Here is a 14,486-nt window from a genome sequence, read left to right on the forward strand (position 1 = left end):
TCTCTCTTCTTATAAGGCCACCAATCCTATCAGATTAGGACTCCATCCTTATGACCTCATTTAACCTTGTTTACCTCCTAAAAGCCCTATCTCCAAATATAGTTACATCAAGAGTTAGGACTTCAACATATGAATTTGGGGCGGGAGGAGGTGGAGACAATTCAGTCCATAGCGAAAATATTACCAATATAATATGTCACAACCAGGTGGATTTTTTCCCTGGGAATATATACCTGGTTCCTCATTAAAAAATCAATCAAGGTAATTCACCGTAACAGAATAAACAAGATAAACCATATGACCATTTGAATAGATGCAGAAAAAGCATTTGACAAAATCCAACATCAAATCTTGATAAAAACTCTCACACCAAGAATAGAAGGAAACGTCCTCAATGTGACAAAGAGCATCTGTGAAAAAATTACAAGTAACTGTACTTAATGGTAAAATAATATTTTCCCTCTGAAATCAGGAACAAGACAAGGATTCTGCTATCATCAGTTCTATCTAACATTGTACTGGAAGCTCTTGCCAGTGCAGTAAGGCATGAAAAAAATAAAAATAAAAAGCATCCAGTTTGGAAAGGAAGAAGCAAACTGTCTTCATTTGCAGACAACGTTATTGTATATGTAGAAATTCTAAAAGAAGTGCAAAATGCTACTAGAGCTGAAATGCAAATTAACAAGATTAGAGTGAACAAGGTCAATATACAAAAATCAACTGAATTTCTACATTTTAGTAACAAATGATTGAAAAATGAAAACAAATAAAAATGATACAATTAACAATAGCATCAAATCCCTCAAAATACTTAGGGATACAATTAATAAAATTCTTCCAAGAAGTACTCTGTAGGCTACAAAATATCCTAGAGGGAAATTAAAGAAAATTTAAAGAAACAAAGCACAGACACACACATCTATGGAACTAGAGAATCCACAAACAGATTTGCCTATATACAGTCATTTAATTTTCTACAAAGGTGCCAATGGAATTCAACAGAGAAAGAAAAGCTTTTCACACCATACCGAAAATTTAACTCAAAATGTATTATAAACCTAAATACTAATCCTAAAATGATAAAAGTTCTAGAAGAAAACAGAAGAAAGGCTTTGTGAACTTGAGGTAGGCAAAGATTTCCTAGGACAGGGGAAAAAAAGCATGAAACATAGAAGAAAAAAAGCTAAATTGGACTTAACTACAACTATAAATTTCCACTATTTGAAAGACACCATTTGGAAAATGAAAATGCAAGCCATAGATTAGAAAAAAATATTCAAAACAAGTACATCTGAAAAGTATATATATAAAGAATTATATATAAAGAATTATCAAAACTCAACAATAACAAGACAGACAACCCAATTAAAAACTGGCCAAACCATTATCCTAAGTGATTTAACACAGGAATTGAAAACTAAATACCATATGTTCTCACTTATAAGTGGGAGCTAAATGATGAGAACACATGGACATAGAATCATAGACACTGGGGACTACTAGAGGAAAGAGGGAAGAGGAAGGGTAGCAAGGAGTGAAAAACCACCTATTGGGTACTATGTTCACTACCTCGGTGACAGGATCATTCATTCGTAACCCAAACTTCAGCATCACGCAACATACTCATGTAACAAACCTGCACATGTACCTCTTCGGTCTAAAATAAAAGTTGAAACTACGTTTAAAAAAAAGGATGAAAGATTTGAATAGACACTTCCAAGAAGATATAGGAGTGGCTAATTAGCACATGCAACATCTTTAGTCATCAGAGATATGCAAATTAAAACTATAACCAGGCACGGTGACTCAAGCCTGTGATCCCAGCACTTTGGGAGGCTGAGGCGGGTGGATCACTTGAGGCGAGGAGTTTGAGACCAGCTTGGCCAACATGGCAAAACCCCCTCTTTACTAAAAATACAAAAATTAGCTGGGCGTGGTGGCGTGTGACCGTAGTCCTAGCTACTCAGGAGGCTGAGGCATGAGAATTGCTTGAGTTTAGGAGGCAGATGTTGAGCTGACATTGCGCCACTGCACTCCAGCCTGTGTGATGGAATGAGACTCCATCTCAAAAAAAAGTATAGTGAGATACCACTATGCAGTCATTAAGTACTGGCAACATCAAATGTCGTCCAGGATATATTGCAACTAGAACTCTCATGCATTGCAGGTGGAAGTATAAAATGGTACATTCAAGAAATCTGTCTGGCAGTTTCTTTTAAAGTTAAACATGCACTTACCATATGATCCAGCAATTCCACTCCTAGATAGTTAACTAAGATAAATGAAAATAGATGTTCACACAAAACAGGTGGAACACTGTTCACAGCAGGTTTATTTGTATTTGCCCCTAACTGGAAATAACGCCAAATTGTGATATAATCCCATAATGGAGCAGTAATCAGCAATAAAAAGGATAGAAATACTTTATACAACAACCTGCATGAATTTCCAAATCATGATGCTGAAGAAAAAAAGCCATAGAAGAATGCATACCGTATGATTCCACTGATGTAAAATTCTAGAACATGTGAAAACAAATCGGTAATTTCCAGATAGCAGTTTATTGCCTGAGGCCAGGTCAGTGGGAGAGACTCATTAAAAAGTTGCAGGAGGGTTGATGTAAATGCATGTTGATTAGGGTGGTGGTTATGCAAGTGTATGCATTTGTCAAAACTCATCAAACTGCACATTTAAAACTGATGTGCTGCATTGTATGTAAACTATACCTGTGGCAGGTAAAAATTTGGCCCACATCACCTTTGCTCCTTGGTGTGATGACCAAAAATACATTATGTGGCGAACTAAAACTTTGAAGATGGAATTAAGGGTGCTGATCAGCTGACCTTGAGATGGGGAGAGTAATCTGAATTATCCAGGTCAGCCCAATGTAATCACATGTGTCCTTAAAAGTAAAAGAGAGAGGCAAAAAAGGCCAGAGATATGCACGGAAAATTGAAGTCAGAGCAATTCCAAGCATGAGAGAGTGCTGATGCACCATTGCTGGTTTCCACTACATGGAATAGTTTGCTGAGGATGGGGCCTAGGAATCTAAATTTTAATAAGCTTCTCGAGTGATTCATGAACTAGTTTGACAACAAGTGCCTTCATGAACTTCAGCTTTGGGATGAACTTTAGGAAAGTTGGGGTCCAGTTAATGTATATGAGAGATATTGCTTTTTTTTTTTTTTGAAATGGAGTCTCACTGTGTTGCCCAGGCTGGAGTGCAGTGGTGTGATCTTAGCTCACTGCAACCTCCGCCTCCTGGGTTCAAGTGATTCTCCTGCCTCAGCCTCCTGAGTAGCTGGGATTACAGGCGAGCACCACCATGCCCAGCTAATTTTTTTTTTTTTTTTTGGTAGAGATGGGGTTTCACCATGTTGGCTAGGCTGGTGTCGAACTCCCGACCTCAGGTGATCTGCCCACCTCGGCCTCCCAAAGTGCTGGGATTACAGGCATGAGCCACCATACTTGGCCGATTGCTTATTTATATCTCCAAGCTCCACTGATCAGAAAATACTTTTCCTGAAAAGTTATCCAGCAGAGGTCAGATCATGTTGAGAGGACAAGTCTCTGGAATGTTAATAAAAGTATATGGAGTTAGTGTAGTTGAGCTGTTCACTTTTTGCATAAGAAATCTCACTGTTCATGTTTTCCCATCGGACAAAATAAAACAGACTGAGGAGTTATATATTAATGTGTGAACAGTGCATAGCTACATGCCAATAAAGCAACGCGGTTAATGAATCAATAGCTTTTTTTCCTGCTCAGTGAAAATAAAAACGCTTTATACCAACTAGATAAAAAAATAAATCCAAAAGCTCATTCTTCGAAAAGAGCACCACCAGCAACAAAATAGACAAATCACTGGCAAACTTATTCAAGGAGAAAAGATAAATAGCAAAGATAGAGGAATTTAGGAATAAGAAAGGGCACATAACTACAAATAATGTGGAGTAAAAGAATCATGAGTGAGTGCTACATGCAACACTGTCACAACAAAATTGAAAAAATAAATAAAGTTACTTCCTAGAAAGGTATATAATTATTAGAAGTTGAAACTTGAATTGACTGATTATCATAGAAGAGCCTGGAGGGGTGATTAAAGACATTGCAAATGTCACTAGGACCAAATGGATTCATAAGTGAGTCTCGTCTAACTTTTAGACAATGGATAATTCTAATGTTACTTAAGCTATTCTAAGCAATAGAAAAAGATGGAGTACTCATCAATTCATTTGATAAAGCCAACAAAACTTTGTTTACTATTATTAGTAGGCTGAGCAGTGAAAATCCACTAATAATAGTAAAAAAAGAAAAAAGTTATAGATCAATCCCACATTCAAAGGCACACAGTGTCTAAAGAAATAGTAGCACATAGAACCCACTAATAATCAAATTACATGAATAGCAGATTTTACTCCAAGAATGTAAGTGTATTTAGTGTCAGGACATCTATTAACATAATTTATCAACATATCAAAGAAGACAGTTCAGATGATACCAGCTACTGAAAAGTTATTTATGATAAATATTTTGTGGCAAATGAGAATAGAAGTAACAAGCACCATTTGCAAAAACCAAAACAGCAAATGTTACTCTAAATAGCAAAATACAAAAATTATTTCAAGTAAACATAGAGTAGAAGGAATGTTCACTTTCATTGTTATTATTTAACATTTTCTCCTGTTTTCTAATAAATTCAGTAAGATAAGAAAATGAAATAACTGGCTATAAACATTGGAAATGAGCTAAAATCTGTCTCATTTCACTGATGATATGATTCAATACTCATAGAGACTTTAGGGTAAAATTACTAGAGTTAATAGGCGAATTTGGCAAGGTAGCTAGATTTAAGATGAATATACAATGGCTGGGTGCAGTGGCTCAAACCTGTAATCCTAGCTTTCTGGGAGGCTGAGGTGGGCAGATTGCTTGAGCTCAGGAGCTGAAAACCAGCCTGGGTAACATGGCAAAAACCCATCTCTAAAAAATATACAAAAATTTTCCGGCCATGGTGGCCTGCTCCTGTAATCCCAGCTACTTGCGGGGCTGAGACAGGAGAATTGCTTGAATCCAGGAGGTCAAGGCTGCAGTAAGGTGAGATCACTCCACTGCACTTCAGCCTGGGTGACAAAATGAGACCCTGCCTCAAAAGAAAAAGCTGAATAAACACAAACCAATAGCTTATCTCTATTCTGGTACTAAGCACTCATAAATGGAAACAGGAGAAAACTATCTTATTAACAATAGCATCACACTTATAAAATACATAGAGATAAATGTAATAAGAAAAATATTTAAATTTATTATATTAATAAAATTAAGGTATGAGTTTAATGAAATTTCAGTTAGAATCACAACAGGGCTTGGATCTTTTTAATTTGAAAAATATCTTAACAGTTTTATGTGGAAGAATAAAGTGTCTAAGAATAGCTAAGAAGGGTACAAAAAGAATAGTGAAGATTGCTTTCACCCACTAGATATCAGAAGATATCATAGGCTCACTGTAATCAAATCACTATGGTATTGGCATAGCAAGATAATACTAGATTAGTGAAACAGCCTAATGAATCCAGAAATATATGCTAATATATATGAGAACTTTATATGATGAATGTGTTGATTCAAATCAGTGGCAAAAGGTGCCATCATAATAGGCTATTGATCTGGATGGAAATAAAACTAGACAAATCCCTCTCTCATGCCATATGACAAAAGTAATTAGCAGATAATTGAAGCAATGCATATAAAAAGCAAAACAGTAAACATTTTGCCAAGAAAATCTGGGAGACTACACGTACAATCTTGAGGTGTGGGAAACATTTTTAACCAACCTTGCCAACTCTGAAGACATGAAAGAAAATATATTTCTGCTTATAAAAATTAAAAACTGTTTTGGTAAAAGTTATAACAAAGTCAACAGACAAACAATAGATCTTGGGGGAAACTGCAATATACATGACAAAGAGTTAATACTTGTAATAATAAAAGAGTTCTCCTAATTTTCTTTTAAATGAAAGAGTCCAAAGAATAATGGGCAAAGCATATGACTAATTAAATCCCCCAAATAAATTCAATAGCCAACAAGCATTTAAAAAGATGCTCAAGTTACTAGAAATAAAAATAACACAATGAAAGTAATGATGTAATATCACTCCACACCTGTAAAATTGGCAAATTTTAAAAACAGGATAAAACTTATCACTACGTGAGTGCAGAGAGAAGGCCATTTTCATACTTCGATGGTAGAAATGTGTGAAAAGTTCTGGCTTCTTTGGAAATTAAAACTTAGAAGGAAACATTCCCTTCGTTCCATTAATATTCCTCTTGCAAATTAGTTCGACAGAAGTAAAAGCACCAGTATGCAATGATATAGGATATAGTAGCCAAAAACTGGAATAAAGTGAATGTAGATACAGCCATACCATAGAATCTTATATAGCCAATAAATATAATGAATTAAGGCTATGCCAATTGACTTACAGTTCTAGCAGGTGTTAATGAGTGAGAAATGTGTGTACAATGTCCTAATTTTATAAAACAAATAGTGTCCAAGAAAACCTCTGTCTGTGTGTATGTGTATGTGAATATATATGATCATACCGGGGTTACCCAGTTGAGGTGGGGGAAAAGGGGACTGATGTGGAAAGAGGGTGGGGAGCCAAACAGAAAGAACCAAAAAGACTATAAAGTATGTACAATATGACCACATTTAATGTTTACGTAGCCACTATGTATTATATTTAAATCTTTATAATACACATTTAAAGAAGACAAAACAAAATATAAAATAAATGATTTCAACATTCAACTCAATAAGCAAAAATTGAACAACAAAATGAACCAAAGGAAATTAGAAGGAAGGAATGAACTAATGAAAGTAGAAGCAGAAACTGATGCAACACAAAGAAAAAAGAGATTTGATAAATCAAACCAAAAGAAAATTCTTGACAAGACCAATAAAATCAAGAAAACTCCTGGAAATATTATTTTTAAAAGAGAGAAGAGAACATATACAACATAAGAAATGAAAAAGGAAATATAACTACAGACACAGAACAGTTTAACAAAATCACAAGAGACTCACATGTAACTTGATACCAATACATTATCAAATCTAGGGATAGTAGATTTCTTTCTATGAAAATATAGACCAAAATATAGACAAAAATATACCAATATTTACTGAAGAGGTGGAAAAATCTGAATCAACTGATGACCATAGACAATATTGATAGTTATTTAGTACTCTCCCTAAATGCACCAGAAAAACCCCAAACATGAAAAGCTTCTGAACTCATGGCTCATATTATCCTTACACCCAAAGTAGAAAAGATATTTAAAAAACACACATCGCATGTACACACAAGAGAACCAGACATGAAACTCGTGTGTGATATTGATTGGATTTCATTGCCTTCTCTCTATGGAAGCTTGGGCAGGCAGAGGGAAGTTTTGTCTTTGTCTCTTCAACCTCCCTATACCCCAGTCTCTAGATTCTGGAGGAGCAGCATGTGACAAAGAGGAGCAATGGACAAAACAGAACAAAATATCAACAAATAGGTCAGACCTATGAAAAGAACTGGCAATTAGCATTTGTGCTAATAACACAGATGTGAGCACAACTTACTCAGAAATGTTTCTTTGGGGCCCAGGTAGCATCACAACCATCCTAACCCGATGTCTGCACCTTCTTCCAAGCAGACTTACACCCCCACAATCCTGGCCCCTCATCAGACCCCACAGAACATGCCTTTACCTTGTGTCCACAGGTAGCTCACCGAGATCACTTTGCATATAGTCCCATGACAGTTCCACTGCACCCAGGTAGTATCTTCTGGTGGCACTAAAGCAGAATCGGAAAAGGCACAGAAAGAAGTAGGTGGAGAGCTCTATTTGCATGACTTATTGCCACAAATGTTCAACTGAAGAAGCAAAAGGTTAATTCTTCTTTAAAATATCTTTAGCTCTCAGGAGGGGAAAAAAGTAAAATTTCTGATTTAATGAAAAGTGCCAATTTCTTTGCAGAGCATTTTAAGGAACTTTACACACTGGATGTGCTTAGCACTAAGCAGTAACCGACAGGATTGCTTCCTTTTTATCAGTGGGAAGTAGCCACAGGCAGAACTGAAGTAGGAAAAGGGAGGCTGCTAAACTTAACCCATTCACTTCTGAGAGCAGTAGGGGCATGAGAAGTCTGCTTTAATCAGAACCTTTAAGGAAAGGTGGAGAGGGATGGATAAGTCAAAGTGAACAGGAGCTTTAATTTGTGCTCCTATTCCTAGCCTACTACAACCCTCTTCCTGATTGGCAGCAGCAAGAGAAGTTCTGGATGTTGTCGAAGATTCTAGAATTCACTTGCACTAGCAAGAGTAACCAGCAACCTGTTAGTCTCTCTGCTTCTGCACTTGCCCCCCACACTGCTGCTAGTGTGAGTAATTTATAGTTTTTAAAACTATAGTTTTACATAAAACATGAGGTTAGGCAACTATTGTTTTAAAAACTATAATTTATAGTTATAATTTAAAACTATAAAGCAAATCCTACCACTCCTCTTCTCAGAATCCTCCAATGGCTTCTGACCTCCATCAGGGTAAAACCCTACATCTTTACCGTGGCCTAAGTACTAGAGCATCCCACATGGTTGGCATGCCCTTTCTCCTGACCTCTGTAGTCTCATCTCACTCTGGTTATACTGGTCTCCTTACTCTTCCCTAAAATACCAAGCACACTCATGCCCCTGGACCTCAATACTTGCTATTTCTTTTCCCCTAGATTTCCACGTAGTTCCTCTCCCACAACTCCTTCGCATTTCAGCTCAAATCTTGCCTGTTGAATGAGGTTTAAATATGGAACACCACATTTATGTTGTAAGCTCTTTACCCTACCTGCATTACTGATATTTTTCTCAATAGCACTCATAACCACCTGGCATTTATTCATTTATTTATTTTGTCTTGTTTTTAACCTAACACTTTTCCGGGTTGTTTACATTTGGCCCAGGTATAGAATCTTTACATCAGAATGTAGCCATGGTGGGCCGGGCGCGGTGGCTCAAGCCTGTAATCCCAGCACTTTGGGAGGCCGAGACGGGCGGATCACGAGGTCAGGAGATCGAGACCATCCTGGCTAACACGGTGAAACCCCGTCTCTACTAAAAAAAATACAAAAAACTAGCCGGGCGAGGTGGCGGGCGCCTGTGGTCCCAGCTACTCGGGAGGCTGAGGCAGGAGAATGGCGTGAACCCAGGAGGCGGAGCTTGCAGTGAGCTGAGATCCGGCCACTGCACTCCAGCCTGGGCGACAGAGCGAGACTCCGTCTCAAAAAAAAAAAAAAACCAAAAAACACAGAATGTAGCCATGGTGAGCTCAAACACCCTACGCAGGTTAATGTGTATTAGGGAGAGTGAGGTCTCCCACAGGGGCCTCAAAGTGTAAAAGCTTATGAGAAGAAACTTGATCAGGGTTGCTATAAAAACGTTATCATTGAGCTCAGTTCTGCACAAACAAGAATGTGTTCAGGAGCATTTGGTATACTGTTGACTGGTTTGGAAACAGGCGGCAAGAAGTCCCTTTGATAAACACTCCTCTCCAACAGGTACAAGGATGCAGAGATGACAGCTGATACTACATGCCAGGAACTATTCTAGGTGCTTTTAAATACAGGTACTACTCTTACCTTCATTTTAACTGAAGCACGGAGAGGTTAGGCAACTTCCTCGTGGTCACACAGCTTGTGAGTGGTAGCATTCAAACCCATGTACTCTGGCTCCAGAAGTCATGCTCCTAACCACTATGCTATACTTCTATGCCTCAGAACTGAAGAAATCCCAGTTCCCAATCCTCTGGGAATAACAGTGCAATGGAGGAGACAGAAAAGTAGACAGTTACAGTACAGGGTGATAAATTCTCTGCCAGGTGCTACATAGGCTATCTGATTTAATCCTCATGACAACACGGCAATGTGGATACAGATAAGGTAACTGAGGTACAGAGAGGTTAAATGGCTTGCCTACGCCACACAACTACCGATTTATTTTTACTCAACTCCTATGGTGCTACAAAATCCTATATTAAGCAGTATAATTGAAAAGAAAAAGAAAACAATAGCACAGTGATTATAAAGAAAATAGCTTGATTGTGTCTCTCCTAAAGTAGTGGATCAGATATCACTGTTTATTATCATTCACTAATTACATTTATGAATAATTTTTAAAAGTAAAGGAAAAGACTGGCTGTTTTAACTAACATAATAGAAACTTGCTGAATTTTCTGTTGAAGATATATTTTGAAGTCAGTTTTATTAAGTATAACTCACATGTAAAATTCAAAAGAAAAATTAAATACATAAATAAAATGTGTCTGCCTCCACTAAAAGAGTAGGGCACATCGCAGGAGCCGATAAATATTTGTTCAATGTTTACATGAGCAAACACGGTCACTCAGCCGCCTTTATTTTCAGTGAGTCATAGGTAAAATATTCTTCACCAGGTGAGGATTGAGTCGCAGTCGCGTCAGGAACTCGCCTCCACGTACTTAGCGAGCGAGCCCCGACGGCCGCGGTTGGTGGAGGGGGGAAAATGGGGGACAGTGAGGGGTGGTTTGGGGAGACTGAGGTGGGGAGTAGGGGGAGAACTAGGGAGGGAGCCTCACCCCCGGGAAGCTTTCTGCGCACGCGCATCTCGGTGCATCTGTTGGGCGGGGCTGCGGGGCCTGTGACACCGCCCGCTGAGCTCTGTGATGTAGCCGCCTGCGGAGACTGGAAGCAGGAGCGGCGCGCCCGGCCCGCCCTCTTCCGCTGCCGCTGTGGGAATGGAAACATCTGCCCCACGTGCCGGAAGCCAAGTGGTGGCGACAACTGAGCGCCACTCCGCGGCCTGCCGCGCAGATCCTCTGCGTGTGTCCTCGCGAGACAAGCTCACCGAAATGGCCGCGTCCACTCAAGGTAAGGGCGGGCGCGCGCGCGGCCGGCGCCGCGGGGAGCCGCCTTCCTGGGCTCCGGAAGGGGAAGGGCTCAGCGCCCGCCAGTCCCGACCGAGCTCCCCCGGGAGCCAAAGCGGCGCGGGGACGGGGAGGGCGCTTGGGGCTCGCCCCTGGCCCATCCGCTCCCAGGGTCCAGCCAAGGTCACGCGCGTGTCTGGGGCCTAACCACCCCGGTGTGTCGTCTCCAGTGGAGCTCACCCAGCCTTCCGGCGCCGCCCCCGGCAGCTGAAGCACGGAAACGTTCTGTCCCTGTTCTCGGAAGCGGTCTGGCTTCTTTGTCCCTTTGGACGTTCATCTCAAATGCCTCATGGCGTCGTTCCGTGTACAAGGCACCTCCCCAATTGCTTTATTGTTGGTTTTGAAAAACTAGCACATATGGGATGGTACTTAAGAATAGCCTTCTATTTAGTCGGCGTAGTCAAAGATTCCGTGTAATTCGCAGTGGAGCACGTCTTTAAGTTATACTTCTTACCCTATTTTGAATGCTTAGGTTGTATTTAATTTAGTACTGACTCACAGGATCCCATTGCTAAACAGAGCCATGATCGAAAACTCAATTATATAAAAGTAAAATTACATAAAGTATGTTAAAGGCAGTGGAAATACTAAAAACTCATCACTTTTATTATTTACCATCTTTTATTGTTACTTTGCTTTTGGGGTTATTTATACATCTATTGTATCTCTGTGGAGGAGATACTATACTATGGTGCTCTACTGTGCATCTCTTCCAAACTCTGGGTTCAGTGGTGTCACAATTCAGTAATGTCATGCTCACGATGAATGAATACACAATGGAAATTGGCTACACTACAAATCAGCCCTTGCCTAAAGCCAACTGTTAAACATTTTACCAGCGCACCGCTAAATTTTAGATGACTCTGGGAAGGTGGAATGTGCAATGTGATAATTATGTATTTACCTGCAGAGCAGACTTCTCTTATTGACTTTAAACGTATAGGTCGATTAGGTATTTGCACCTAGGAAATTGTTGTGAGAAATTTTGAGGTTAAGATGAATTTTAATTGTTATCACAGTGATGATCACATAATACTGTGATCATTGATTTTGTGGGCTCATAAACGTGGCTAGTGGCTGACTTTGTCTCTCATAGTGCTTAGCAGTGTTTGACCAATGACTGACCAAATATCTCGCATTTAATCCACCTTCCCCCCTACTCTCTTTTTTAGGGACTAGATCTGTCATTCAGGCTACAGCACAGTGGCACAATCATAGCTCACTGCAGCCACAACTGGGCTCAAGCGATCCTCCCACCTCAGCCTCTAATTCCCCCTTTTGACTGGAGCCACCTGTTGATCTAAGGGGCTTGGTCAAATTACATTAAAACAAAACTGTAATGTTTTGCTGTTACATTAGAAAAATTATTTTTTTAGAAAACTATTTTTAGAAAAATAAATTATTTAACTACTTGTGAGGCCATGGGGTACTCAAACATCCATATTTTGTCTGCTAAATGGGCATCTGTGATGTATCCTGAATGAATTCTTGAATATTTTGTGTATACTTTAAGGTAGAGGTTGAGAGTAGTTTTTTTTTTTTTTTTTAAATATGTAGTAGTTGTAACATCACTCGTTGTTTCCTTCATTGAATTACCTTGCTGCTGTGTTATTAAAAATCAAATGACTATATGTGTGGATCTATTTCTGGATTCTTGATTCTCTTCCATTGCTATATTTGGGTATCCTTGGGTCAGTTTGACAGTATTGAATGTCATCGCTTTATAAGTCTTGAAATTAAGGTAGTTGTATATTATACTGTAGCTTTATAATAAGCCTTGAAATTCCTTGAACCCTCCTCTTTCCCCTGCCCGCCCCCGCCCCCAGGATTATTCTGGCCGTTTGTGGCAGTTTGTATTTTCCTGATTGCAGCAATATTTACGATTCCTCGTGGTCTTTTTCCTAGTGACTTTGACACTCCTCCCACCCAGGGGTGGGGTCTATATTCCCTCTTCATGAATCTGGATGGGAGCTTGTGACTGACTGCCTGTTCCTACAGAATGTAGTGGAAGTAATAACTGCATTTGCTCTCTCCCTTTCTTGGGACTTTCACCTCCTGAACTCTGCTCCTATGCTGTGAGGAAGCCTAGACTGATTCACAAAGAGTAGCTGCCTGTCTATCTGAATAAGTGTAGAGTCTTCAGACCCAGCCTGTAAATCTTCTGGCTAAAGCCTCAGACATCATGAAACAAAGACAAACCACAGTGCCGTGACTGAATTCCTGATAGAATCTGAGAGCATAATATATGATTGTTTTGCTTCATGAAGTTTTGGAGTAATTGGTTGTACAGCCGAAGTAACTGGAACACAGCTGGGTTTTTTTGTATCTTCATATGAATTTTAGAACCAGTTTGTCAATTACATAAAACTTACTTTTTTGTTGGGTGCGGTGGCTCATGCCTGTAATCCCAGCACTTTGGGAGGCCGAGGCAGGTGTATCAGCTGAGGTCGGGAGTTCGAGACCAGCCTAACCAACATGGAGAAACCCTGTCTCTACTGAAAATACAAAAAATTAGCTGGGCGTGGTGGTGCATGCCTGTAATCCCAGCTACTTGGGAGGCTGAGGCAGGAGAATCACTTGAACCTGGGAGGAGGAGGTTGCGGTGAGCCGAGATTGCGCCATTGCACTCCAGCCTGGGCAAAAAGAGCAAAACTCCATCTCAAAAACAAAAAACAAAAAAACAAGAAAAAAATCTACTTTTTAATTGGGATTGTATTGAATATATAGATCAATATATGGAGAGAATGAACATCTTAAAAATATTGAGTCTTGCAAAACATAAACATAGTATATCCCTGTTATTTTAGGTCATCTTCAATTTCTTTGCAGTGTTTTGTAGTTTACAGTGAAGAGGTCTTGTGCATCTTTCATTGAATTTATTCCAACATAATTTTTGCAATTAAAATTATTTTGTTTTCCAGTTCATCATTTCTAATATGTAAAAATTCAAATGACTTTTTAATATTGGTCTTATAATCTGTGACCTTGCTTCTGGTACCTTTTTGTAGATTTTTCTGGGTTTTCTATATACACAGTTATATTATCTGCCAATGAAGACAGAATTATTATTGTACCTCCTTTCTAATCTCTTTGACTTTTATTTCTTTTCTTCTATTGTACTGGCTAGGAACTCCAGTACAGTGCTGGGCGAGGTGGCTCACACCTGTAATCCCAGCACTTTGGGAGGCTGAGGAGGGAGGATCACTCGGGGCCAGGAGTTCCAGACCAGCTTAGGCAACAAAGTGAGACCTCCTGTCTACAAAAAAAAAAAAAAAAAATCAGTTGGTCACAGTGGTGCACAGCTGTAGTCCAGCTACTGGGGAGGCTGAGGTGGGAGGATTGCTTGAGCCCAGAAGTTTGAAATTGCAGTAATCTGTGATAGTGCCACTGCACTCCGATGTGGGTGATAGAGTGACACCCTGTCTCAAAACAAAACAAAACAAAAAGCAGTTGAATAAATTTTAGGGAAAGGAAAGTGTTCCATAT

The 14,486-nt window shown here is 39.4% G+C and overlaps 2 protein-coding genes across 6 annotated transcripts in view; one reads left to right on the forward strand and one right to left on the reverse strand.

Moving 5' to 3' along the window:
• Positions 1-9,833, reverse strand: part of F8 (coagulation factor VIII) — a 198,989-nt gene extending 189,156 nt beyond the window's left edge. The window contains exons 1-2 of one of the 4 annotated variants that reach the window (XM_050775409.1): positions 9,679-9,833; positions 7,760-7,846 (exon numbers count right to left, since the gene is read on the reverse strand). In XM_050775409.1, the coding sequence (XP_050631366.1) occupies positions 7,760-7,797 (38 nt within the window). In that variant the 5' untranslated portion in view covers positions 7,798-7,846; positions 9,679-9,833. Of the gene's footprint in view, positions 1-7,759; positions 8,360-9,678 lie in introns of those variants that run through there. The other 3 variants (XR_007722453.1, XM_050775408.1, XM_050775410.1) reach the window with 3 other exon arrangements.
• Positions 1-14,486, forward strand: part of FUNDC2 (FUN14 domain containing 2) — a 192,099-nt gene that overhangs the window by 153,732 nt on the left and 23,881 nt on the right. Inside the window, exon 2 of one of the 2 annotated variants that reach the window (XM_050775496.1) lies at positions 10,882-10,944. In XM_050775496.1, the coding sequence (XP_050631453.1) occupies positions 10,882-10,944 (63 nt within the window). Of the gene's footprint in view, positions 1-10,542; positions 10,945-14,486 lie in introns of those variants that run through there. The other variant, XM_050775497.1, reaches the window with a different exon arrangement.

This window comes from Macaca thibetana, chromosome X (genome assembly GCF_024542745.1).
Source record: "Macaca thibetana thibetana isolate TM-01 chromosome X, ASM2454274v1, whole genome shotgun sequence".
In the NCBI taxonomy this organism is placed as follows: Eukaryota; Metazoa; Chordata; class Mammalia; order Primates; family Cercopithecidae; genus Macaca; species Macaca thibetana.